This window comes from Prionailurus viverrinus, chromosome A3 (genome assembly GCF_022837055.1).
Source record: "Prionailurus viverrinus isolate Anna chromosome A3, UM_Priviv_1.0, whole genome shotgun sequence".
Classification (NCBI taxonomy): domain Eukaryota; kingdom Metazoa; phylum Chordata; class Mammalia; order Carnivora; family Felidae; genus Prionailurus; species Prionailurus viverrinus.
Window position 1 is genome coordinate 3,629,776 of NC_062563.1, and position 27,423 is coordinate 3,657,198.

At 39.0% G+C, this 27,423-nt stretch overlaps 1 protein-coding gene across 8 annotated transcripts in view; it reads left to right on the forward strand.

The window, feature by feature from the left end:
- The window catches only part of SYCP2 (synaptonemal complex protein 2), an 89,552-nt gene that overhangs the window by 59,817 nt on the left and 2,312 nt on the right, over positions 1-27,423 (forward strand). For 6 of the 8 annotated variants that reach the window (XM_047852200.1, XM_047852196.1, XM_047852197.1 and 3 more), the window contains 19 exons: positions 552-588; positions 2,789-2,859; positions 2,951-3,008; positions 3,498-3,553; positions 3,986-4,043; positions 5,180-5,348; positions 7,280-7,317; positions 7,805-7,975; positions 9,372-9,570; positions 10,738-10,949; positions 14,420-14,510; positions 14,773-14,925; positions 15,481-15,608; positions 16,612-16,706; positions 16,784-16,883; positions 17,326-17,384; positions 17,490-17,568; positions 17,657-17,713; positions 18,552-19,389. In XM_047852200.1, coding sequence (XP_047708156.1) covers positions 552-588; positions 2,789-2,859; positions 2,951-3,008; positions 3,498-3,553; positions 3,986-4,043; positions 5,180-5,348; positions 7,280-7,317; positions 7,805-7,975; positions 9,372-9,570; positions 10,738-10,949; positions 14,420-14,510; positions 14,773-14,925; positions 15,481-15,608; positions 16,612-16,706; positions 16,784-16,883; positions 17,326-17,384; positions 17,490-17,568; positions 17,657-17,713; positions 18,552-18,629 — 1,909 coding nt within the window. In that variant the 3' untranslated portion in view covers positions 18,630-19,389. Of the gene's footprint in view, positions 1-551; positions 589-2,788; positions 2,860-2,950; positions 3,009-3,497; positions 3,554-3,985; positions 4,044-5,179; positions 5,349-7,279; positions 7,318-7,804; positions 7,976-9,371; positions 9,571-10,737; positions 10,950-14,419; positions 14,511-14,772; positions 14,926-15,480; positions 15,609-16,611; positions 16,707-16,783; positions 16,884-17,325; positions 17,385-17,489; positions 17,569-17,656; positions 17,714-18,551; positions 19,390-27,423 lie in introns of those variants that run through there. The other 2 variants (XM_047852201.1, XM_047852202.1) reach the window with 2 other exon arrangements.

Genomic DNA, 27,423 nt, shown 5'->3' on the forward strand with positions numbered 1-27,423 from the left:
ATTGATAGAGCATACCTTTTCATAAGTCTTTAGGCTATAGACATTTTCAGATTTTATTTATTGAGCCTAGTAATGAGTAAGACTAAACACATGTACATATGTTGCTTGAGTGGAATAGGAAATCGAAATGAGCTGAGCTGAGTCACTTTCATATAATAAATATGTTATTTTTTGTCTGCAGTCTTTCTGAAAGTTAGGTCTTTTCTTACTAAAAGATGTTTCTTTATAGGTTGTAGGTGGTTAATTCATGTCTAAATTAATTCTGGCCTTATTACAAGGCATGAAACACTCTCATGGCAGAACCATTCATTTCAAATTGCTTGGCACCTTTTGCCGCATGCGTGGTTCATCTTAGAATTAGCAGTCGTGGTTGCTGTTTACGAGGAGGGAGGTTGCAGGATTATGAGACTAGTCTTGTCACACTGCAGTTATTTACAGCGTATCAAATGTAAACTTAGCGATCCAAATGTTTTACCTTATATAACATGGCTTTTACGAAGAACATTCCACTGATGATTGCTTTTTTCATTTTGACAATATCTTTTTTATAGTGGTTTTTCAAACAAATCTGATCTACAGCTCAGTAAGGTAGGTTATTTCACTACACCAAATGTATAGTCAGACTCTGATAACTGTAAACATAAAATGGAAGCCCAGTAGGATGGAGTTCATGTTTTCAGCATGTTGATAAATGGGTTAAACAACCGCAAGTTTAGTGACAAGTACTCAAAAGAGTCCTTTCTGTTCTGCTTTTCAAAATAAAAGTTCCTTTTTCTTAAGTTATTTATTTACTTCTTTTGAGAGAGAAAGAGACCGAGAGAGAAGGGGCAGAGAGAGAGAATCCCAAGCGGGCTCTGCACTGGCAGTGCAGAGCCCAGTGTAGGGCTTGATCTCACCAACTGTGAGATCATGACCTGAGCTGCAGTCAAGAGTTGGACACTTAACTGACCGAGCCACCTAGGTGCCCCCAAAATGTTTCTTTTACATGTGTGAGTGTGATATTTTCACTTTCTGCCTTGTGATTCAATAAATCTTTGTTTTCATTTGTTTTCCTTAGCTAATCTCATCTCTTCTGACAAGAAGATCTTTCTTAACTCTGTATCTCTGTTAAAAAAATTATTTATGCAGGCTTAAAGTACCAATTGCCTTTGAATTATTCCTCACAATTACTTTCTATCCATTTAATTTCAAGTTTTGAGGTTCACCTTCTGTACGTTCCTCTTAAATCACCCTCTGCCGCCTTATGTAGCTCCTTTATCCTAGTTTGGGTTCTAATTTCTAACCCCTGGATTATTGCAGTGGCATTTGTGTAATTTTTTTAATTTTTTTAAACTATTATTTATTTTTGAGACAGAGAGAGACAGAGCATGAACGGGGGAGGGTCAGAGAGAGGGAGACACAGAATCTGAAACAGGCTCCAGGCTGTGAGCTGTCAGCACAGAGCCCGACGCGGGGCTCGAACTCACAGACCGAGAGATCGTGACCTGAGCCGAAGTCGGCCGCTTAACCGACTGAGCCACCCAGGCGCCCCGCTCTTTCTCTTTTTAAACCACACACTTCAGCTGTGCCCTTCTGTTCAGATGACTTCTCTGGTCCCTGTTGCTTACTGAGTGCAGACTTAGGCGGGCTCTCTAGTCCCTTTAAAAGTCTGTCTTTATTTCCTAGTATTAGTTCCCTAGACATGTCTCCTTTAGCTGAAGCATAATAACTTGAGATTCCCCGAAGTGTTTTCCCTAAGTGCCTATTCTCTTTTTCTTCCCCTCTTTATGAAAAACCGAACTGAGTCGGGATGCTCTCACACTCTTTTCTGCTCCTCAGAGCTTGATTTCTCCTTGCGAGTCTTGCTTCAGAGTCCGCCTTCTTTTTGAAAACTTGCAAACCCCACATGGGCAGAATCTACACGCCGGTTTCTTTGTACCATTTTTTGATATTTTACTGAGTCTTGCGGTTCTTTTTTCTCTCTGGTGTCTTCTATTAGTGTGTGTCTGTTTAAATCATCTTTGTATCCTGTGTGACCCTTCTGCTTACTTTTGTATCTCTTTTGATATCTTGGCTTATCTTTGCGTCTTCTGTAATACCTACACACGCTAGCATGCAATAGACGAGTTTAACAGATATATCTAAACACTGGTAAAAATCATATTGGAAAGGATGACTCAGATAAGCGATCAGAGGAGTAATATATTAAGGGGTAAACTTTCTGGAATAATACACATAATTATATACAAGATAGCCAAAGTACATAATAAAATTGAATATAGTTAACAACTAAAATGAATGTTTTGTTTTAATATTTCCAACTTATTAGACTTCTGAGCATCTCTTTTCGGTAAGCAATCATTTAGTGATATTAGTAGTGATTTTCCATAAACCTTAGTCTCTCCCAAAGTTTTTCTGTTGAAGACTTTAAAGCAAACGAGTCTAGAAAAAAAAGAAGCATGTTTGTTCTGTGATTCTGGAATCACTAAGGTTCAGCTTGTTTTGAAACCAGTGAAAAGGTCATTTACCTATGTACAGTGATGGCAGTGCATATTAAAAAGTAAGGATTCTGTGTTTGTATTTAATTTACTTTCAGTCATATTCTTATTTAATACCTAAGTCTTCAAAATTTAGAACAGTATGGATGTTTAATACTTTTATTCAGTTTACATTAAGGCAACAGCTACAGATGGAAAATAGGAGTAGAAACAGGTAGAAAATATATGAAAAATACAATTGCGCATGTTGTTTGCCAAGTATACTAATGTACAAGTTTCAGTGGTTGTATATAAACTTCTTTTGTATTTAGGAAAAAGTTCAGAAAAAAAGTTATAGGCAACTGAAGACTACTTTTGTTAATGTTACTTCTGAATGCCCACTGTAAGTAATTTTTCATGGATCTTGCAGTTTTCTTCATATGCGAAGAATATTTATTATATAATGAAGTTAATATTTCTCTTCATTTTTACAGGAATGATGTTTACAATTTTAACTTGAATGGCGCTGATGAGCCTATTATAAAACTTGGAGTAAGCTAGAAATCAGTATTTTGTATTGGTTATTCAGTATTTATTTTGTATTCACTATATTGTTATTGCAGTGTATGTTTTTTGGTTTCCATTCTCTTGTAGATATGTTTTAAAGTATGTTTAAATACTTTAAAGCTTCTTTTGTACCAACTTAGGTATATTTGGTTTCCTTTAAAACCTTTTGGACTGAAGTAGAGAAAAATGAGTAATTAGGACATGGGAGTGGGGACTCACCCTACTACTTCAAGAACATCACTTTGCTTCTTGATACAAGACATTTTAAAACCATCGCTCTTACTTAGTTTGTTTTTAATATATTTTATAGTATTAATTTTTTATATATAAAAGTATTTTAGTAAGCTTAATTTAATTGATGCGTCTTACGATAGGAAGTGATAGAAACTAGAATTTATATGTTTATTTTTTAAAACGTATGTTTACCTTATTTTGACACTAAGAAAAAATTTTTAATGTTTATTCACAATCTAGATCCAGGAATTTCAAGCTGCAGCTACAGAAGCCTGTGTGGATAATTCAATAAAATTGTAGGTGTTTTTATTATAATCGGATGGATCAGAGTAAAATAAGTTTCTCAGCTGTTCTTTTTCTTCAGTATGTCCTCCCAGTTTGTGTGAGAGGCTCTACCATACTGAGAAGAAGGATGGGGAACGTTGTTGGTGGGACTGCCCCCTGACGTTCCTGACACTTCGGCCTTTACTCCTGAAACTGACATGTGCGTCCTCTGCACTTGTCATGTTAGCTGCGCATGTCCGATGATGAAGCTGGAGGGACTCAGTCCTTCATCCAACCTTGTTATTTTTATAATGAACCGAGGTCAGAGAGGACGAGCAACTTGGCCAGAATTATACAGTGAGCTAGTGAAAGAGTAGGGCTGAAGACCCGTGTCTAGCTGTTCGGTGCATGTTACCTTAAGGAAAAAGTAATTACATTAAAATTAATGCATCTTTTTGTTTAAGGATAGGTTTGAGGAATCATGATGAACTTGAATCTTCTCTCAAAACAAAAGATAAAAAAGTAAGTTACAGTATCCTAATGTGTCCGTTAAGAACTTTATTTTAAAAAATAATTTTCTGGGGCACCTGGGTGGCTCAGTCGGTTGAGTGTCCAGCTCTTCGTTTTGGCTCAGGTCGTGATCTCACGGTTTGAGATCGAGCTCTGCGCGCTGACAGCACAGAGCCTGCTTGGGATTCTCTCTCTACTCCTCCCCCCGCGTATGCACACCCTCTCTCTCAAGATAAATACTTAAACAAAAATTTCCTGTGCCAGAGATGATTACAGATCTAGAAAACAAAAATATTTGGGTTTTTCCCCCAAAGACTGTTCATGTGCCCATTATGACTCTGTTATGGTCTCAGAGCTATTTGTAAGTCATCTACTAACAGAAGATATGATAGCTTTAGTTACTTTCTTTGATGGCATCAGCTCGTGTCTGTGTGGAAGTAAGCAGTTTTAACTTTCAAACAACAACAAAATAGGAATCTCAATCTCTGATCTGGGTTTCTGGGTGATTTGTTTGTCTGGATATGTGTTCTTAATGCCAGGTACATTAGTATGCTAAAAAATTAAGTTAGTTTTTCTGTTGCTTGGGTTGTTTCTGTTTTTTTGTTTTTTAGCTTAACTTAAAAAAATTTTTTTTTACATTTCTTTATTTTTTATTTTTATTTTTTTTTAACGTTTATTTATTTTTGAGACAGAGAGAGACAGAGCATGAACAGGGGAAGGGCAGAGAGAGAGGGAGACACAGAATCTGAAACGGGCTCCAGGCTCTGAGCTGTCAGCACAGAACCCGACGCGGGGCTTGAACTCACGGATCGTGAGATCATGACCTGAGCCAAAGTCAGACACTTAACCGACTGAGCCACCCAGGCGCCCCTACATTTATTTATTTTTGAAAGACAGACAAGCACAGGTGGGTGAGGGGCAGAGAGAGAAAGAGACACAGAATCCGAAGCAGGCCCCAGGCTCTGAGCTGTCAGCACAGAGCCTAATGCGGGGTTCAAGTCCACGAACTGTGAGATCATGAACTGAGCCAAAGTTGGATGCTTATCCAACTGAGCCACCCAGGCGCCCCTAGCTTAACTTACCTTTAATGGTATATGATGAGACACGTTTCTTCATCTATTATATGGATTCTTTTTTTTTTTTAATAGATTGTAGCAAATCATAAAAAGAAAAATCTCTTTAGTGATACTGACACAGAATACAGATGTGATGACAGCAAGACCGATGTTAGCTGGCTGAAGGAACCAAAATCAAAACCACAGCTGATAGACTATAGCAGAAATAAAAATGTGAAGAAACAGAAAAGTGGCAAATCAAGTAAGAAATGACTTCAGAGAAATATTGGAGATGATTTTACCATGTCAACTACTTAAAATGCTTTGTTGGCTGACAAGTATATTTGTACGTTGTTAGTGTTGATAACTATGTAGTCTTATGAATAGAAGAGTAAATACACCACGACACTACAGTGGTTTTGTTTTTTGTTTTATGTTTAGTAATATGGTTGTGTAGAAATTATTTTTTTTTTACTGGAATCTTAAAGACAGAAAATGTGATTGTCATATTCTTTGGTTCATGCATACTCTTCACCATTTGTCCACTCGTGGCCTGCTGTTACACAATTGTTTAGCAATTGTGGATAGTGTGTTATTAAATACTCATGAACCCAACACTCTAAGCAAAAGTCAAATCTTGGACATGCCATTTCCTGTCACAGCTAACACATGTACTTTTTAGGAATGCATATAAAAACATATTATAAGGAAAACCATTTTCTTGCAGAAATATTTTTGCCTAAATCTTCCACAGAATGTCTTCCCAGCATATGGCTTTTGCTTTGTCTAGTGAATCTCTTAGAGCAGTTGGATAAGAGTTTGAGGTATGGGTTTTTGGCTAGACATATGGACCATTTTCCTAGCTTGTTTACTAAAACACAGAGATTTTATATATTCCATTTTTAAAATAAGACCTTTTAAGTTGATATTTAAGAGAACCAGCCTTTACTTTATGTCAGGATAAATATAACCAATAGTAGCCTCTGTGTATGTGGGGGTGGGGTGCATGACGGCGTAAACAGAAGTAAAAACAAAAACCTGGAAATGAAGCTTGGCACGTATTGGTGAATGAGGCTGAATCTTGAAAAGAGACGAGGCCTGTCATCTCCGCCAAGACGAGAAGCAGCAGAATCATCTTAATACGAGAGAGAGAGAGATTGAGAGAGAGAGAGAGAGAAGTCTGAGACAGCAGCATGTGCTGGTGCGGGGAGTGCAGTGGGGGCGGGGGGCGGGGGGAGCGGCCAGAGCCCAGACAGGACCTGTGAGAAGAGGCCGAAAGATGCACTGCACCTGCTCTGGGCAGCGGCGTGGTATCAGCCAGGAGCTGATAAAAGTCACATGCTCTCAGGGAGTTTATACTCATTTGTAACATCTTGAGACATTCAAGGTTAGAATACTGTAATCAGTACAGAGTTTTAAAATTGGACTTCTGAGTGAATGGTTTTGTTTAAACGGCTGCATGTCTGCAAGTCATATGTAGGGACTGGCCTATCGCCAGGATTGGAAGACCTTTCTCCCAGAACTTCATTGCTTCCTTGGCTTGGATAGTCCCATTTCTTAGGCTTCAGAGAATATTCAGAAAGTTGATTGTGCCTGAAAGGCAAAAAAAAGGAATAGGGACTAAAGCTACTCTCAGGAAATATGGATGAATCTTAGAAACAATGAGGGGCGAAAAATAAAGCACACTGTAGAATATTACATAGGAGAGGATACTGTTTTATAAAGTTCATTATATTGTTTAGGGATACATATCTGTGAAGTAAAACTTTATTTTTTTTAAGACCAAATGAATGAGAAACAATTCAGGATAATGAAAATACTCCCTTTTGGCAGAGGGGATATTGAGCCTCAGAGAGAGTACACATAAATAGGTAACATCATTATTCATAATCTAGCTTTTAAATTGATAGATGCATAGGTGTTCACTTTATAACTTACATTCCCTATTCTCACGCATGTTGAAGAAGTTTCATAGTGTAAAGGAGAAAAGAAATTGGTCATTTATATCCTACCAAACACTACAAAGTTATCGATGTCAGTTTCGCCTCAAATCATCTCGAAATTCAAATTTTTGAATGAATTTAAATATGTATTCTTGTTATGATTTTAACTTCTATGCAGAAATATTCTAATAAATTTTAATACCAGTTCTAATCTATTTGAAAAATGTAACTTTATTTTCTTGCATTGCAGGACCATCGTTGGAAAGGGGACAACCAAGATCTAAAATGGTAAAACCAAGAAGTTGGTGTTCAAACATCCCTTGAAAATTATTTTTCTCCTAGCATGTAAAAAACCTCCTTTTTCATGTTATAATTTTATCCTCGTTGTTACTTGTTTCTCCATAATTGTTCTAGCCTTTGCATGCATACTCTTACTTTCTGCCTTTTTGAATCATGTTGGCCTGTTTTAGGTCTATTTTATTTTGTGATTATAATACCTATAGCTGTTTCTCTTTTTTCCTCTCTTTCTCTTTTTTATGTAAGTTAGGTAATATATATACCAGACCCCGCAGAGCTTTAGTGATAGGAATAAAAAAGGTGATGGGGAAGTTATTTGGACGGAAGGATAAAATCCAGTATTTTTTAAATATTAATCAGGAATTTTATAAAATACAAATATTTTATGTATTTTCACAAGGCCAAGTGTATAGCAAATAGCTTGTATTCCTTACATCTCACATATTGACCTACTAATTCAAAAATTTTTATCCTAAAGACACCCAACAAAAACACCACCAAAAAGGTAGAGGAGACCGTTCCAGATGGGAGAACCAGACTTCCACGAAGAGCGGCAAAAACCAAAAAAAATTACAAAGATCTCTCAAATTCAGAATCAGAGAGTGAACAAGAATTTTCACATTCATTTAAAGAGAAATTGCTAGAAAAGGTAAGTAAATAGATATAATTCAGATTAAAAATTTCTAAAAAGCCTGTTAAAATACTAAATAGAGAATATAGTTTTACAAAAATGTCGAGTTTGTCACATTTTTAGATTGAACCTTGTATATGAGAAATGTTATATGCTAAAAATTGATCTTTAGGCAATATGTTAAAATGTGTGATAAGTTGGCATTAGTGTTACAAAACAGATGTTTGACTCTAGTAAAATTAGAACTTTAAGATAACATTTTTGAATTAGAAAAGGGCTTGAATTTTTCCAAATTATACTTCAGAAAAGTGCGGACTGTTGGAAAGCTGTGACTCTTTCTCTTGAATGGAAGCAAAAATACTAGATCTGCGGTTCTTCCCACACACTGCCCACCTGTGTCTATCCTTGACTTCTTTCTGTCTCTTAATGTTACAGACATATCCCCAGCCATCTGTGCTTGAAAGCTTTTTTAACAAAGTGAAAAAAGAAAAAAAGAAAGAAAAACAGTGCTTATAGTTTGCCAGGTGCTATTCTAAGTACTTTATAGATTTAACTTCTTAAAATCTCTTAAGTACCATAGGTGACTAGTACTATTATTGACATCTCATTTTACAAATGAGAACTTGAGGCTCAGAGAGATGAAGGAGCTTGCCCAAGGTCACACAGCTAGGAGGTGGTAAAACAAAGGTTTGAACCCAAAGAGTCTGGCACTGAAGGTAGGTCTGATCATTACACTGTTCTGACTGATTGCACATAATTAAAGTTGTACCTCCCTTTGTTTGTAACCTTGTTATTCTTTACTTGGAAGACTTTAAGGACTTCATAACTTACGTGTGCATTTTCTATCACTTCTTACTTTAATTTACTCTCCATATAGTCAGATGAGTCTTCCCAAGCTCCCTGTCGTCATCTCTCTCTTCAAAGAAAAACGCTGACAGTCTCTATGTGGTCAGTGCAGCAGAATACCTTTGCAAGCTCATTTCCCCTGCTCTCCGGTGTATGCCCAGAGCTGGAACAGCCAGATGGGCTAACCTGGGACTCCCACACGAGACTGTGCGGCTCCAGTCCCTGCACCCTGTCGGGGGGGGTCTCCCCTCGCCATCTTCTCTATGCCTCCCGAGCACGTCAAGTACCATGAAATCCAGGAACTGTTTCTAGTTTCCCTAAACTGGATATAACCTCCTTACAGTGCTTTATTTGCATTTCTTAGGATATTATAGTCCATGTATATTTTCCTATGAATTTGTCATATGCCTTCTACACGCAGAAAGTCCTTCAGCACCCATGTTGAAGCCCCTGTTGTGCTCGTGTATAGTAATAGAAGATATTTAATATTTCAGCATAATTTGTTTTATGCGTCCAAGTATAAATTTCTTGTATTCAAGTATAATTTAAAACTTATCAATACAATTAGGAGGAAAATATCCATTCCAGAAGCAAAACCATAAAGCTGCCAAAGAAACAGAAGAAAGCCTTCTCTGCCGAATCACAGAAGGATATATCAAAAGAATGGAAAAATTCATCTCTACTAAAAGATGCTGTAAGAGATAATAGCCTTGGCTTATCTCCTGTATCTTTATCTGGGAGCCCATCATCTATAGAAGTCATGAGATGTGAGTATCATTTTTTTCTTTTAAATATTCAACAAGTTTCTATTATAACTCTGTGAAAACAGAGTTTGAAGATTAATCTTAAACATGTGCCTCAAAATTATAGGTAGTCAAAACTTCATTTTGTGAACTAGTTAGTGCTAGTAACTTAGTCTTTGCTAAGTAGACATGGGAACGGTGTCGCTACGACACTCAAGTTTTTCACGGGAGGACGTTAAAGACCAAATGGTTCAATATGGAAAATATTTAATGCATATTTACAAATTGTAATGTGAAAGCTTAAATCAACTTTTAGGTTTTTAATCCCCAGATATATTTAATGTGAAAATAATGATGGGGATTTCTACTTTTTCTCTTTTACATTTCATTGACAAAAAAGTCTGCAAGGAATATCCTAGTCATTCTGTGGACCCATAGTGGATTATTTTTGAGGTTTGCTTTTATTGAAAGATAACTCACAAAGAAAAATTCATATTCTTTGAAGCTCTGGTACACACACGCACACACACACACACACACACACACTTTTCTAATATAGTAACTATAAGTTTGCACTTTTTTTCGGTTCTTTTTAAGGATATTTTAAAGCATTTCCAAGTATCCATAAGTTAATATATACTTCCTCCAAAGTAGCTATTTTGTTCTTTACTAGAATATTTTCTCAGCACCCAGGACCACTGACATCTCAGATAACCGCATACTGTAACAGACGCACATGCCCTGATTTTATCTGAAAACTAAGAGTCCATTTATACTAAGACTTATTTCAGCCATGAATTTCCTCACCTATATATGAAGGATTTAGATAAGATGATTTCCCAAGCCATCTCCAACCAGAAAATTCTGTGACTTTATAACAGTTCTGGCTGTGATGTCAAAATACTCAAGATAATGCTTAGGTTGATCATTACAGTGCAGCTCATACTATAGATATTTTTGTTTGAGCTTTTGAAAGTTCTTATAGTTACATCTTAAATGGAGCCATTAATATTTTTCTAAGCCTTACAAATCAAATGATTTTAATATAAATTAAAGTTGATTTATTAGAAGTTTATCTTTTTAAATACAAAGAAGATGAGGATTTGATAAATCATTATAGTCTTAAGAGTTTCATCTTACTATTTCCAAAGCAGACATCAATGATAATACCTGTCATCTGTGTTTTGTGAGGCAATATAGGTATAGAGAAAATAACAGAGAAGGATTTTACTCAGGATTATGACTGTATAACAAAATCCATATCACCTTATCTGAAAACTTCATCACCTGAATCTTTAAACAGTAAATATAGAGTCGGAGGTCCAATAAAGTCACCTAAAAACAGTGACAAAAATGTATATGCACGAGAACGTTGCTCACCAATTCCACGATCCTTCTTGTTGGTAAGAATATACGCTATTTTCCTCCTTTATCAGATCTATCTGAAGTGGGGAAATCATTTCCCTCTAATTTTAATCAAGTACACGTTGCTTGTCCACCTAACTTAGGGTTCTGGGTTTGGTCTGTGGGACAGGAATAACGTCCTGGTAAGTAGAACGGCCTCTGTGAGATTGACAGACTAATTAGCTGTCCAGGAGGAGGGGTGTGGTGGCGTGAGAAGTAGCGAGTGTGTCTCTTCTCAAGGAATGATCACTTCGACAGAGGCACTGCTCACTCGTCTATGCGTCAAAACCACATAGTTCATGAATGAATGAATATTAAGATGAACAGAGTTAGTGATACAGTGGAAAATTCTTCATTCTTCTTCTCTTGTGTATTGTTACGTGTACCATTTCTTCCTAACGTGTAGGTATGTTCAAAGTGTTGTAAAAAGACATTAAAGATAGGAATCAATTATGGTCAAAGTGAGGTTAAAATACTATGCCTACAGAGAAGAGTTTTAAATTGTGGATACTTCGGTACCAGTTTAAAACCCACCCCACTGCCATCCCATTTTGACTTGGGTTGTAATAGATGGCTTAATTTGGAGAATTTTATAGTTCTCTATAGGTCTCTCTATAAAGTTATAGAACTGATTGCCAAGATAGTATAAGTGGGTATAGCTGAAAGAGTTCTGAGTGAGACAGAACTGCATTTAAATACTTGCTAGCTGTGTAACATTTTACAGGCTAATGAAGCCCGCTGCACCTCAGTTTTCTCATCTGTACAGTAGGGTTGTGAAAAATTAGTCTGATTGTACAAGCGGAATACCTGATACGTAGTAAGTACCCAGATACATTATTCTCTTGATATGTGTTGACCTCCATATACGGACATGGAATTAACGAGAGTTCAGTGTACCCACAGCCCAGATAGGAGACCTCTGATAAAAACCAAACTTCTGTCCTATCGCTTTGAACCGAATATTTGTATTTCTGCAGGATTTTAAGGTCCTTTTGTTCTGTTTAGTAGTTTTCACAGAGCATATTTTTCTAACCGAATCTCTTATGAAACCTCCAGTGTGCCAAACAAATAACAGTGGAGCTACGCCATGTAAAGCAGACAGGTCTAAGCCCCCCTCCTGGGTAACTCCCAAAGCACCTTCGCAAGGCTCTCAGTTGCAGAACACCAGTTTTCCACCAGGTCACCATCCCACGGTCCTTTGCTGTACCATCCTTCGTGTCCCTGAATCCTTTAGTCCCTCCAGTGTCCCTCCCGTCTTGCAAATCTCAAAACGTAGGGGATTCCCTGCCCACTTTGCTTTCAGGCTACGCTGTGCTAGTCAGAATTTTAATTGTTACATATTTATTGGCCATTTGTTTCCCGTTTACTGTTGACTCTGAGATATTAGAAATTTGCTATATAAATTAGTTCTGTCAGCTTATGTGATAGTGGCAGTTTTCTCTACGGTTTTAACTGTTACCAGATGTTCTGTTTGTGATCACCAATCTGATGTGTAGTGTATAACTTTGATTTGCATTTTACCGATTAAAAACGTCAGTGAGTTCTTCATGTTTTTTGGCCATTTTGTGAATTGCCTTTTTTTGCTAATTTTTAATTGTTTGACTTTTTTTTTTTTTATAAACTTGTAGTTCTTAAAATAGTCTAGATATTCTAAATTGCTTATGTATGTGCAGTGCAAACATTCTTTTTCCAGTAGCTATAATTTCACTTAAATGAAAAATTTCCATATGACAAAACTTATTGTTATAATGGAATTTACCAGAGTCTTTCTGTGATCAAGAAATCCCTCAGCTATGGTCATATTTTCCTTTCTTGTAAAATGTTAGTTTTAACTTGTAGGTTTTCAGTCTTTCTCGGGCATTAGTGCAGCATCATACATGAAGTGCCCTCCTTTGTCCATCGTTCGTAATGCTAATCTGGGCACAGCCTACGCAACCTGGAGGGCCAACTGCTGGGCAGTGTTCCGTGTGACTGGCCAGTCTGTCTCTGTGCTAATGCCCCATTGCTGTCGTTGGTATAGACTTTAACACTTGCAGGCTGTTTCACCAACCCCGCCCCTCTCATTGTTTTGCTTAAAATCTTCATGGCCCTTGAATCATCCATGTAAATTTTGGAATTACTTTGTTTGAGGGAAGAATGCCATTTCCTAGTATTGATACTGGGTGCTTTCTCACCCATATATTTTTCTTTCTACATTTTGGTGTTATTGCCAAAAAATGATGCCAAATCTTCCACAAAGAAAATTAATTCCCGTATTTTATGGATTTTCTTTTTGCTGTACTAAAAAAAAAAAAAAACCTTACAATTTTTTTCTGGGTTTTTAATGTTTTTGCTTTGTATAGAAACACTATGGATTTTTATATCTCCACCTACCTTCACTAATTTTGTCATAATTCCCTGCCTAGGTTCTCTTGGATTCTGGATATAGACAGTTACTCATGATAACTTGTGCATTTCCCATTCCTGTCCTTATACTTAAGTTTTTTATTGTTAAGGTGACTGTGACCTTTGGGGAAATGTCAAATAAATGCCATACTAGCAGACACACTTACCCATTGTTTTTGGTAGATACTTATCAAATTAATGTTGTAGTTGTCCAAGGACTTTTTCCCTTTTTGTTATAAATGGGTGTCGAGTTTTAGCAGCAAATGAATTATTCCCTCGAAACATAAGTAGTTTTGGTTGAATATTGTTGTGGTTTTGTTTGGGGCTTTAAATAATTTTCTAATTTCCTTTGGGTTTCTGTAGGTCTTGCTCATTCATAGCCCAGGCATACTCCAATTTATAATACTGTTGTGCACAGAAAAAATAATAAGTTCCGTGGTGCTTACATAAGGAACACATAATTTTCCACCAGCTATTCAGATGGAAACACAGTTTGGGAAAAAACAGTATATCAAAGTTGAACTTGCATGTAACAAAGAAGATCACATACAGGAGCAATAGAGGTTTGAAGGACACTATAGCCATCAGACTTAAACTAAGATGGTTCTTATAAGAATCAGACTACTGGCCCTAAATAATCGATATATTTTAATATTTTTCAACGGTTATTACTGGAAAATCTGATGTTTAAAGTATGCAGATCATGGAAAAAAGTTGAAATTTTTGAAATGAGAAGTTGTAAGTTCTCAAATAGTGAAGATATAGTTGCTGAGCCACTGACATGTATTTGTAATGGGGACTTTCTGGTTTCACGATTATTTAGGAATCGGTTGAACTTCGTGCCACTACCGCAGTCTATAGCCCATCAACAAAAATATTTTTAATAATCTGTAAGACACAGAACGGTAAATGCAAAATTTTACAGCTTGGCGGAGGAGGGCTGGGAAGGGACCTAAACAAAAGTATCTGAAAAAAGAATGGACGTTTGCAAATTGACTTGCTTTAGGGTTTGAGAAGGATGATCAAAGGTGAAGCCAAGAGGACTTACAGAATTTTTTCCCCCAATTTCTAATACCTGTTTTAGGGAAATCATTCCACATCTCCACTATCTATGTCTAGTGAAGGAAGAGAGCAAATACGGTGCGACATTCCTTGTGACTCTACTCATGTATCAGGTTTGTAGTCACAGCATTGCTTTAAAAACAATATTGTTGAACTACTATGCAATTTCACTTTCTAAAGGAATTACATTTTAAGTCATACCATTTATTCAATATAGCTAATGTCAAATTGAAAATAAGCTGGAGAGAATTTAATGTACAGCTGCCTAAAACAATGCAAATAAATAACTGAAAGGCTTTTTTAATAAAAGCAAGAAAATTATTAGGTTATTTTTGATCAAGATTGTAGCGCTATTGTTTTTTAACTGTTCCTAAGGCCCCACACAGCATTTTAGTCGCAAACGAATATACATAGAAGAAGATAATCTAAGTAATGCTGATGTAGTAGAAGAGGAGGAGGAAGGGAGAGTATACTTGCTTCCCAAAAAACTATCCAGAACTGAAGACACAGATAATCACACTTATAAAGGTAGGTAGATCAAATGCCTGTGTCAAAATGCAATTAATTGTAGAAGATGGTTTTTGAGATCTTAAATGATACACACACACACACACACACACACACACACACACACACAAAATCCCCTTTGTAAAGAGAACTTTGGATAAGTCTCATAAGGATGATGCTCTATCACCTATCACCAAGTTCACTTTATGTGAATAATATAGTTAGTAAGGGTCTTTGTGCCCTAAATCTTCTTTATAATTCTATTACTGATTACCACGTTTTACTAGAATGTAAATTTACAGATATTGGTATGCCACTAAATATTTGGTTATTAACATGGAAATAGTTAAAAAAATAACCATTCCAAAAAACATTCCATTTCACTGTTAACATTTTTGCCTCAATACCCATGCCAAGAGGATTTTTTAGAAATGAAAATATTTTTAACTACCTTTTATGTCATGTTATTAGATCACACATAGAATCTGAAAATAAGATTTTTGTCCTCAGCCTCATGACAAGTAAGGCTAAATTTGTAATAATGCATATCTTCAGCTGATTGTCTCCATTTTTTAGTATCTGAAAGTATATCTCCGTTATCAACAAATGACTTGTCTCTTCCTGCGGAGAGCTGGGAAAGTGAAATTTCAGGTGTGGGGATGATGTGTGAGAAGCTCAATACAGAATTTAGGAGGAAATTTCATGTAAGTTACCCTTCTTTAAATGACAATTTTATACCCGATAAAATAACATGCCACCTGTCTACTAGGCTAGCAGCTCGTTTGGTCCTTTGGCAACAACACACCCGTTTAGGAACTCGCTTTTCCTCACGGACCGGTGAGGATCGGAGTGATTTGTCTTCTAAGCCTGGTTTCTCTTCTCAAGTCTGTGCATTTTCCATAGTCTTTCTTTTCCTAGATTCTTTATTTTCCTTTTCAGTTTACCGTTTTGACCCTTCCGTGCTTTTTCTTTCGGTCCGAACAATTTTCTTTCCGTGCCTCATGTTTTCATTGCGCGGAGATGACAGCTGGCAAGGTTGCTGCAGTCGAGGAGGAAGCCGGAGGACTCCTCTCGCACTGCTTTACCAGGTTACTGCTCGTGGAGCCTTAGCCACTGAGGCTCCAGCGAGGCGATGTTTGCAAAAAGACTTTCTAAAACAATTAACTCTTGTTTTCTCCACCTACCTCTTTATCTCACATGCCTGTGCTGGGAGTACTCGGCTTCGCCTCCTGTTAACCCGCGTGGAAAAACACCTTGTCTTTTTCCTCCGTCTGAAATAAGATTCTGTATATTTTAATTATCAAAGGGCAACCTATAAACAGAGAAGCCGCCCTGATTTATGTGTATCTGTTCTGTTCTGCATCTGGCTAGATCAAGCAAATATATGTTTTTGTGGAAGACAGTCATTCTGAGTGTGAATTTGGGCTTTGTTCCTGAAGAGAATTATAATCACTAGCATTTTTATAAATAGGGTGTGGTGTCCTTATGGAAACAATGATCAATTCAATCCTTAGAATTTTCTTGATGGAACCAGACACTGCCCTGACTGAGCTTTTTTTTTTAACACTTCAGTTTAAATCACCAAGTTTTTCATTTTTCACTTCTGAGTTTTTCTTAGTCATTTGCATGGTAAAGGCTTTGTTATTAACAGTCTTGGTTAAATTATTATTTTGTGAAGAGTTTTCAAGTTAAAAATGTGTTTTTCAGATCCGCCAAAAAATGATGGATTATTTTGCAAAGCAGTCTTGGAAAACAGCTCAACAACATCTGACCAACATGAACCATCAGATTCAGGAGTACAGGTCTGTACTAAAAGCCTTTTTTGCAGTCTTCTGAATGCTATAGTTTAAAATTTTTTTTCATTTTGTTTCCTTAATAGGATCAAAAAACTCGATAAATTCCAATTCATCATCATAGAGGAGCTGGAGAATTTTGAAAAAGATTCACAGTCTTTAAAAGATTTGGAGAAGGAATTTGTGGTTTGTGCTTTTAAGAATTTTTTTAAAGAGCCACACTCAGGAAAACTTCTGTTAATTTTGTTCTTTAGAAAATTGTTTTAGGGGTGCCTGGGTGGTTCAGTCAGTGAAGCGTCTGACTTTGGCTCAGGTCATGATCTCATGGAGCATGAGTTCGGGCCCCGCACCGGGCTCTGTGCAGGCCTGCTTCGGATTCTGTGTCTCCCATTCACACTCTCTCTCTCTCTCAAAAAATAAACATTAAACATTAAAAACAATAGTTTTAGGTTTCATATACACACACCTATAGACCGAAGCTTATGATGAGTACCTTTGATAATATGGGGAAAACCCTGAGACAGTGTATGACGTCTAGAATATGCTGGGCATCTAGCCAAGTTTATTTAAACTAGGAATAGGAACATAGGAATTCTGCAAGTTTTATTTTTTGTATTTTTAAATGTAGGAATTGGGAGAGAAGATATTTCAGAAGTACAGTGCCTATCAAAAAAGTGAGCTGCAGAGGTTGGTGTGGCATTCTTAATGACTATGACCTATATACACTTTCAATTTTTAAATATAAACGTAATTGCAATATCCTAGCAATTCAAAAGTGACTTCCTCTGCTAGGCTTCACCATTTGAAAGCGTCACTGGACAAAAATGTCTTCTACAACACTGATTACGAAGACGCTATTTTTACATCTGAGGTACAAGCTTTTTTACACTCCTATAATCGGTACAGTTTCGCTGTGAAAATCTGACGGTAAACGTCATGGATGCAATACTGCTTTACAGATGTGCTCGATGAAGGAGGACATGAAGGTGCTGCAGGAACAGCTTCTGAAGGACACGGTGGGTCGGCTGCCCCCTGGGGTTCACGTGCTTCCGTCTCTTGTAGCGGCGACTTCTTCCACAGCCTTTTCTCCTGTGGGGATGGAGAGAGGCTTTCAGCCCAGTGGGTTTAGTTCTTTAAACTGGAATAATGGGAGCAAGTCTAGAGTACAATATTAATGGAGGTGATTTAAATGAGTCCCTCCTAAGGGAGTACCAGTTCGGAAATGTTTACATGAGCTAAAAGAGTAACTTCTTTGTTCTGTACCCGGCAGCAGGCCTGTGCCTTCTGAAGAAGGTGTGCCAGGACAGAGCTACCAGAATCGCTGTCTGCTTGGACAGCAGGACTCCATTAACTTAGATTGCAGGGTGAAAGTAGTGGACTTTGATCAAAGGTCTAGTAGCCCAGCAGCTGCATTCTGGGGGCAAAGACCCTTGGCGGGGAGGGGAGGGGTCCAAAGGCACTGCTCTCAACGATGGCATTTTCCATGTAGACTTGAAGACTTCCTGTACACAGAGCACTAGTGTACTTGCTCCCTTAATAGAACCTCAGCAGACTGTCGTGGCGAAGACGGTTTGGAGGGGAGCAGTCTAGAAAGAAATGTCAACAGCAATTTGGGCTTTAAAAGACCGGATCTCTACACTGAGCGCCTAGAATATCCGTGTTGAGCCCTGAACTCCGGAGACACCTAGGAATAGATCCTGGGGGGCTAGATAGAATGAGCGCTGATACAAAATACCTTTAGGAAAGGGGTTGTTTTGAAAAGAATCCCTAATAACAGCTAGCCTTTTTCTTTCCGTTTGCTGGTTTTATAGTGATCATTTAAAATCTAAGTGTGATTTTCCCCCCCGGCTATAGCAAGAAGAGGAGCTTCTCAACGTACGCAGAGGACTGATGTCATTATTCATGGCTCATGAAAGAAACGTTCATGTGTGATGCCTGGGTGTTAGCGATTAGTTGTAGCCACTTACCCCTTTTTGTGTATACCAGGAAATCCCACAGTAGCTCTACCGAGAGAAAAACAGACGTCACCCAGGCAAGAGTACTTTTGTAGGAGCCTCCAAATCCAAAGAAATTGTTGTCTTATGGATGAGAAAGAACCACTATAACATGACTGCAGCCTCAAAAGACCTTTGTCTGTATAGTACTGTTCTTTTTTTAGGGAAAAATTTTGGGAAAACCAAATAGTGAAAGGAATTTTGCTTGTTTCTGTAGGACTGTTTATGTTGGACAAATCTTACTGAGTTAACTATACTCACAAAACTAGTTTCTTTAATAAACTAAAACTTACCATATAAAATGTACTTTTAAATGAATACAGTTTGGACTAAATATAAGGTATTACTAGTTCGGAGTATACTACATGCAATAAAAACTTGGCCCTGCTGAGAAGGGGGAGAAGCCTCTGATTTCAGATGCTTACCGGAGAGTCGGTACTTCTGGCCCACTGCCGGAGAGTGTATTTATTCAGTTATGGCACCTGTATTAGAAGGCATTAAACAGCCTATAAGAGTTCCTGTATTTTCTAAATATTTTAATTCCAGGTAGCTACCTTAACTCCTAAGCATGCTCTTTTGACAAGTACTTTTTAAGCTCCTACTATTCACTGTAATATTTTGCTGGAATATAAAAATACACTTAATATATTAAAGTTGAAATAAATGCTGTGCCACTTGGATAAGGATTATAAATAAAATGTTGTGAATCATTTCCCCATTTTACGAACATCGGCTCAAACACAACATCCTCGTACAGTCAGACATCTGGAGTATGAAATTCGGCAGCCTCACTCACTATTTTAATGGTAACAGAGAATTTTACTACTACCAGCACTGAAGTAGCATGATAGAAGTGGCTTTTCCCAGTCTGGACAAGCAGAGGAAAACCCTTTCCGTCTTAGCTTTATTCCATTACTGATAGGGTAGCCGGCATTTTATGGCACGAGACAGCGACAGCTGTCTAACAGTAAATAATACTCGGAGGAATTGCAACTCCGTGTTTCCCTGCGAGACGTGAGAGCTGCTCGCATGACGACCCACCTCCCTGCGCACCTCCTCTGCGGCCACACTCACCGTACGTGCACGCCAGCCCGAGTGTGAGCTGTGACCTGGCCAGTGCCAGTAGCTGCTCCCCCTCTGAATCTCCGTTTCCAGCCTTCTTACCGCACTGACCTTTGTCGCGTCTCTCCAGCTTGCTGTCTAGAGTAGCCCTGGGCTGTTCACGCCACCACTGCTCCGCTAAGCCTGTTCCCTTTCTTGTCTGTCTTTCCTTCCTTACCTATTCTCGGCTCTTCAGTCGAAAAGAACTCTCTCCTCTCACTGCATCCGCTAATTCACACCCCTCATTCCACAACCTGAACATCACTGGAGCCAAGTCATATAATCAAGCTTAAACTTAGGACGGCAGATTTCAAATGGCTGCGTGACAATCCTCACTTGCCCCTTACAATTGGCTTTGCCTCTTTTCCGGAGTATCATTGCATCTCAGTACCTCCCTCTGTCCTTAGTTCTTCCCCATGTAGCTGAGGGCCTCACTTCCCACTTGCCCGTCCTTTCTCCCTGAATTCTGACATGTTACCTGTCAATACCGGCATTTCCCAATTTCCCACATGTTCCAGTGGCACATGTGCCTCTTCATTTAAGGACCGTCCCCACCAGTGCTCTGCATCTGACCGTCTCTGGCATCTCGCTGCAGGGTGTGTGGCCCACACTTACTAACACACACACGAAACGAAACAAGGCCTTTAGCACCAAGCTCCCCTCTGACTGCTGCCCGTCCCGTGTAATTCTCTACTCACCTCCACACAGAGCATAGGGAAAGAATTTTCCCCAGTTACTATCTCAGCTTGTACACTTCTTGCATGCGCTTCACCTTCCCTCAGCCCAGCTGCTTTACTTACTATTTCCCCGAAACGACTTTTTATCAAAATCATCAGTGATTGATTTTACCAAGTTTAATCTCTATCTTCTTCTTAACTCAGCTTCTCGGTGCTTTGTCACCCAGACTTGGCCTGGCATATTTTCCATTCCTTGTCTCGCCCCTGGCTTCCCCTTTACCTCTGGATGTGGGGCTCATTCCTCAATCTATGCTTCCTCCTTAGGTAACTGCATCTGGTTCCACGTAATCATCTCTGTGTTGATGACTTCCAGATGTATCCAGGTTCTGACCCTTGCTTTGTACATCAGCATCTCATATACACTCATTATTGACAGTTCTAACAAGCATCTCAGGTCTCAAAACAACCCTTGATTTCTCTCCCTTGGCATTCCTTCTCAACACCAAAGGAAAAATAAACATCGTCTCTCCATCTCAGTAAATGTCGCTTTTAGCCACCCGACTATGCAAGCCAAAACCTAGAAGGAATTTCTGATTTCTCTTTTTCCCTTAACTGAAACTAAGTGGCCACTTAGTTGATCAAATCCTGTGGATTTTACTGCCCAAGTATGTTCCAAATGTGTAATTTCTGTCACTTGCACTGTCACTACTATTGACAGTGTCACTGTTTCTCACACAGACTACCATACCAGCCTCCTGAATGGCTCTCCAGCACTCACACTTGCTCCCACAATACTTTATTTACTTTGCAGCCAATATATTCTTGCTAAGTCATAAATCCTAGCGTGCCACTTCCTTCCTTGAGACTCCAGTGACTGCATCCTCTTAACTAATGGGTCAAAGAATAAATCAAAGGGAGATGAGAATATACTTTGGGACAAACAGAAATGCAGCATCATGGAACTTCTGTGACACAGTGAAATCACTGAGAGGGAAGTTTACAGCTGCAAATTTATAGAAGTTAAAAACAAAGAACTCCAATCAGTAACCCAACTTTAAAAAACTAGGAGAAAGAGTGACACCCAAAGCTGTTAGAAGGAAGGAAATAATAAAATATTGGGGATTTAAGAAAAAAACACAGAATAGAAAAGCAACAGAAAATCAAAACCAAAAGTTGGTAAACCATTATTAGACTGAGATACACAGAAGACTAAAATTTCTAAAATCAGGAATGAAAATTTGGGACATTACCACTGACCTTAAAGAAACAGGATCATGAGAATACTATAAAGAGTCATATGGCAACAAATTAGATAATTCATGTGAAAGTGGTGAATTCCTAGAAACACAAACTACCAAAACTTACTTCAGGAGAAACAAAATCTGGACAGTCCTATAACACGTGAAGAGATTGAATCCGTAATCAACAAAGAATTCTACCAAGTATTTAAATAAGAATTAACACCAGAAGATAGAAGAGAGAACGTTCCTAACTCACTCTATGAGACCAGCATTCCCTTGCTCCCAAAATCAAAGACATCACAAGAAAACTACAGACCAGTATACTTTATGAACGCAAGGTAAAAATCCTCCACAAAATAACAGCAAGCTGGATTCAGCAGCACATTAAAAAGAATGCATTTAATGAAGGAGGTAAAAGATTTGCACATGGAAACCATGAGATGTCAGTAGAAATTCAAGATCTGAGTGAGTGGAAAGACATCTTGTGGTCGAGTGCAAAACTTAATATTGTCAAGATGGCAGTCCTCTGAAGTAATTTACAGATTAAATGCAATCCCTGTCAAAATCCCAATGGCCTTTCTGCAGAAATAAAAAAGCTGATCCTAAAAATCAAATGGAGATGGAAGGGGCCCCACAAAGCAAAACAACCTCAAAAAAATAATACAGTTGGAATACTCACACTTTGTAATGTTAACACTTAACTACAAAGCTACATCAATCAAAAGAGTGTAGTGACTCAATAGGGAAAGATACCTAGGCCAGTGGAATAGAAACGGTGGTCCAGAGGTAAGCCTGCTCGCCTGTGGCCAACCGAGTTTCATCGAGAGTGCTAAGCCATTTGGTGGGGAAACGAACAATCTTTAACACATAGCTCAGGACAGCTGGCTAGCCCCATGCCAAGCAGTGAGGTTGTGCCCTGACCTTACACACACATAAAAGATAAACTGATCCAAAATTCTTAGGAAAAAACATAGGAGTAAGTCTTCATGACCTTGGATTTAGCAGTGGAGTCTTAGATAAGACACCAAAAGCACCAGCAACATAAAACAAATGGGACTTAAAAAAAAAAAAATGAAAACCTTTGTGCAAAAATACTTTAATAAGAGTGGGAAGACAGCCTACAGAATGGGAGAAAATGCTTGCACTTACCTGATTAGGATCTAATATTGAGACTATATAAAGAATTCTTACAACTAAGCAACAGAATAACAAATGACCCAATTAAAACATGGGCGAGGGACTTGCGTGACCATTTCTCCAGGGAAGATGTACACCTGGCCAACCAGCACACGAACATGCACAGAATATCATCAGTCGTTAGGAAACTGCAAGTCAAAACCGTAACGAGATGGCACTTCACACCCACCAGAATGGCTAGAGTCAAGGAACAGAAAATGCGTTGGCAAGCTTGTGCAAGAATTGGAACCCTTGTGTGTTTCTGGGGAAGTAAACTACTACCAGCCGCTGTGAAAACCAGTTTGGTGGTTCCTCAAGAGTTAAATGTGGAATTATCCCATGACTCAGCAATCTCACCCTTTGGTATCTACCGTAAGAATTGAAGACAGTTAACAAATACCTAAGAATGTGTACCAGTCACAAGGGCCAATGTGGACACGACCCAAGTGGGCATTAAATGAATAAACATATGTAGAGTATCTACACATGGACTATTTACTCAGCCACAAAAGGAAGAAATACTGATTCATGTTACAGTGTAGACGAGCTTCAAGAACATTATGCTAAGTGAAAAAATAAACATGAGGTTACACCATAGAAGTGGACTATTATGCAATCTCCAGAATATGTAAATCCACCGAGACAAAGCAGATGAGTGGCTGCCAGGGGCTGGGGGAGGGGGAAGCTGAGGAGAACCTGCTTCAAGGGTACAGAGCCTCTTCGTGATGGAAATGTTTTGGAACTAGATAGAAGCGGCGGTTGTATGGGCTTGTGAGTGTATTAAATGCCACCAAAGTGCACTCAACATGGTTAGCTTTAGGTCGTCTGAATTTCACCTCACTTTACTTAAAAATGAAAAACCACCACCCACAAAACCTCTCCAGAGGTGTCCTTTGCACTTTACAACCCACCTTTATAGCGGGACCTAAAAGTCCCCACGTGAGCTGGCCTCTGTCCCTTTCCTCACCCTTATTTCCTACTCCTCTCGTTCAGACTTCAAGCAACGTGCCTTGAACAATCACATTCCTACCTTAGAGTCTTTGTTCCTGGGAACTTGCTGTCCTTTAGGTCCCATGTAAGTGAGACCTCTTCAGAGAGATCTTCCCTCACAATCCTGTTAATGTTAATATCACTCCAGAAATTTCTTTCTTCTTCCCTTCCATAACCCCACTCCTATAAATCCTACGAGAACAGGAAGCTTGTCTTATTCACTTGTGAACAGTAACTTACACCACTATTTCCAGAACCTAAAAAGTGCCCTAAAAAGCCAGCTTGCAACAATGTGAACAAGTAAGTGAACAAATGTAGCATTTCTAGATAGGACTTTACTGAAACCAGAGAGGGCCAATGTACCCAAAACTCAGACCCTCAAATTTTATGGAGTTGCAGCACTCCCATTAAAATTGATACAAAATATTAGCCAATCAGCCACTTGAGCCTCTGTTAGAGGACACATACTGCGCTCCACTCTAGACACAGATGAGTGAGAGATCAACCCTTTTACTTAAAAATGAAATTCAAGGTAGTGATGCAGAATCCTAGGGACTTCCATTTGCTTGGCCCCTTGGAAGAAATGTGTAGGGGTATCAATTGTGCATAGATGTTATCAAAGAAGAGGTTATATTTTTTTTATGGCTGGGCTTGTAATGTTTAGTTTGGGGAGGTTTTAAAACACATCAGGTCAAAATATCCATGGAAATATTCTAAAATAACATCTAGAGGAAAAGAATTCAGTACATCCCCCCCCCACCCCCACCAGGAATACAGATGTTTATTTTTTAGTGTTTATTTTTGAGAGAGAAGGGGGGGGGGGAAGAGAAAGGGAGACAGAATCAGAAGTAGGCTCCAGGCTCTCAGCTGTCAGCACGGAGCCTGATGGGGGGCTCGAACCCACGAACCAGGAGATCATGGCCTGAGTCAAAGTCAGGCACTTAACCGACTGAGCCACCCAGGCACCCCAGGAATCAGATGTTTTTAATGAGGTTTGTCTGTTGTGCTATCTTGAACTTCAGATACTATAATTTTGGTTTATGCTGCAATAGCATTAATTTTAAATGCAAGGGAGTTGGAGGGGTGAGGGTTTTCACAGTAATGAAATGCCTGCCTTAACATCAATAGGGCCTTTACTATTCACCTAATAAAATGTGCATTTTATGCAAGTCAAGTACTGTCAGTATGAGATTACAATGAATACTGATGTTTGGGACAGATTTCATGTTTAAGCAATTTTAAGCTTATTTAGAAACAATGTAGCTGTTTCGCTTTGTTCTGTGTAGTTGATTTTTAACATTTTCTATTATATATCTATTTAAACTTAAGAAAAATTAGAGCAGCCGTTGGTAAATTATCTAAAAGACCATACAGGAAATGTTTTAGGCTTTGTGGACCAATAGGAAAATTTGAGTGCCGGAAGCTGAGCTATCCAACCGGCCTGATGGCAGGGCCCGGGCGGTGGACGGATCGGGACTGCAGGGCAGCCTGCCAACAGTAAAGCTTCTTGTACTCCAGCTTTTATGTAATCTTGCCTTAACTAAAGTACCTGGGGAATTATGTGTTGGGGAATTGCCCTCGACAGGCCTCCTGGGAAAAGAACCATTGGGAAAGAAAGAGGGTTCCGCAAGGAGACTGTGCGGCCCTACATTTAGCCCTTGCCACCCCCTATAAAGACTCCTCTACCCAAAGGAAGGATAGCCTCATACATTTCCCAGCCAAGGAGGGAGCAAGTGGATTTGAAAGCCCCACTCTGGCAACTAAGGAGCGTATCTATGGGCACAAGTTACTCCAACCCCTAGGCCCACTTGGCCCCCAGGAGGCATTCCAGATGATGACTGAACCTAGTCGGTTAAGGGACAGAATGGTTCATTAGTTCCCAGGTGCATTGTCTCTCTGAGAATGTGTAAGGCGTGGGTTCCTAAGGCCCTCTTGGCCCCCTTCTAGCACCTTGGACCGAGGTGAACACTTTTGTTCCTCAAGCCACAAGTGGTTCAGGGAAACAACTAACAGGTCATGTCCCTGTAACTGTTCCACTTGAGGTGTTGAGAGATAAATGACCTTTCATGAAAACAGCAAGGCAGATGCCTTATAGATTATAGATAAACGTAGATAATGAAAATAATGTAAGAAATTAATAAGCAAAGGGCAGGAGGGAACGTCATGAGAAAATTACATGTTATTCCTTAAAGGGTGATTATACATAGGAACATTTTTAGAATTAGGTAATGCCAGAAAACATAGATGACGCACAGTACAAGGAAATTGCTAACAAATATGCCACGTTTGCCACAATAAAGCGGCCAGTTCAACACACTGCCGTGGTCTGTGTTCATTTTTATTTTTGTTCTATTTTTTTTTTTTTTTTCACTTTTTCGCCGACGCTGTTCATCCTTCGGGAACCCCTGGACCTAATGGAGCAGGACTCTGGCATTTGAGGATATATATAGGTCTTGTATAAACATGTCAAGTTGTAACCGTTTAAAAATGTACGATCCAGGGGCGCCTGGGTGGCGCGGTCGGTTAAGCGTCCGACTTCAGCCAGGTCACGATTTCGCGGTCCGTGAGTTCGAGCCCCACGTCAGGCTCTGGGCTGATGGCTCGGAGCCTGGAGCCTGTTTCTGATTCTGTGTCTCCCTCTCTCTCTGCCCCTCCCCCGTTCATGCTCTGTCTCTCTCTGTCCCAAAAATAAAATAAAACGTTGAAAAAAAAAAAAAAAAAAAAAAATGTACGATCCATTTTTAGCCTGCAGGGCATTAAAAGAAAAAAAAAAGGCAGGCCAGATTTGGTCTGTGGGCTGTCGTGTTTGCAAGACCCCTAGTGTAGAAGAAAACTTTTAAAGGTCAGCGCTCTTCTTTATTATAAATTTCTTTCTTAATTTATCTTACTATTTAACAAAAATAGTGATTTAAGTCAATTTTGCATCAGCAGAGGCTAATGATAATGTTAGTTAACTAACACAGAAGTACGACTTCTTGGTCCTCCTTTTTCAAACATGTTAAAAATAAATGATCATTATAGCCAATAATTTACATTTCTTACCTGGATTGCAACTCAACACCATGTTGGTGTAGGTGTATCGCACTTCCTCAACCAAACCAAGCCGTAAAGTGGTAACTATTCCAGAAGAACATGTGGAAGAAAGAGAAATTTTGCACCATTAGTATAGCCAAGCAGAAACGTAAATCCTTGGCTCTACAGACGTTACGAGAGAGACCCAGATGCCACCACATCCTGATGCCACAGAAGGCGAGCAGACCCTCTGAGCGGTACCCGACTGTGCGGGTTCCGTCCAGGGCTTCATTGCACAGCAAACTGGAGGTCCACGGTGACGAACTCGGCTCCAACCTCCGCACAAGGCGTGAGGCTCCCAGCTGTGGGAGGGAGTTCTTCACCCAGGTGTCAACACCACCTGTTGGCCGGTAACCCACTCACGGTTGGACAGTAACCCACCGTCCACGAACTCCTACTCAGTTCTTTAACAGCGAGTGGAAAGTTCAAGAAAGCAGAGAAGGAATCATAACTCCCATGAGGAAACAACGGAAGT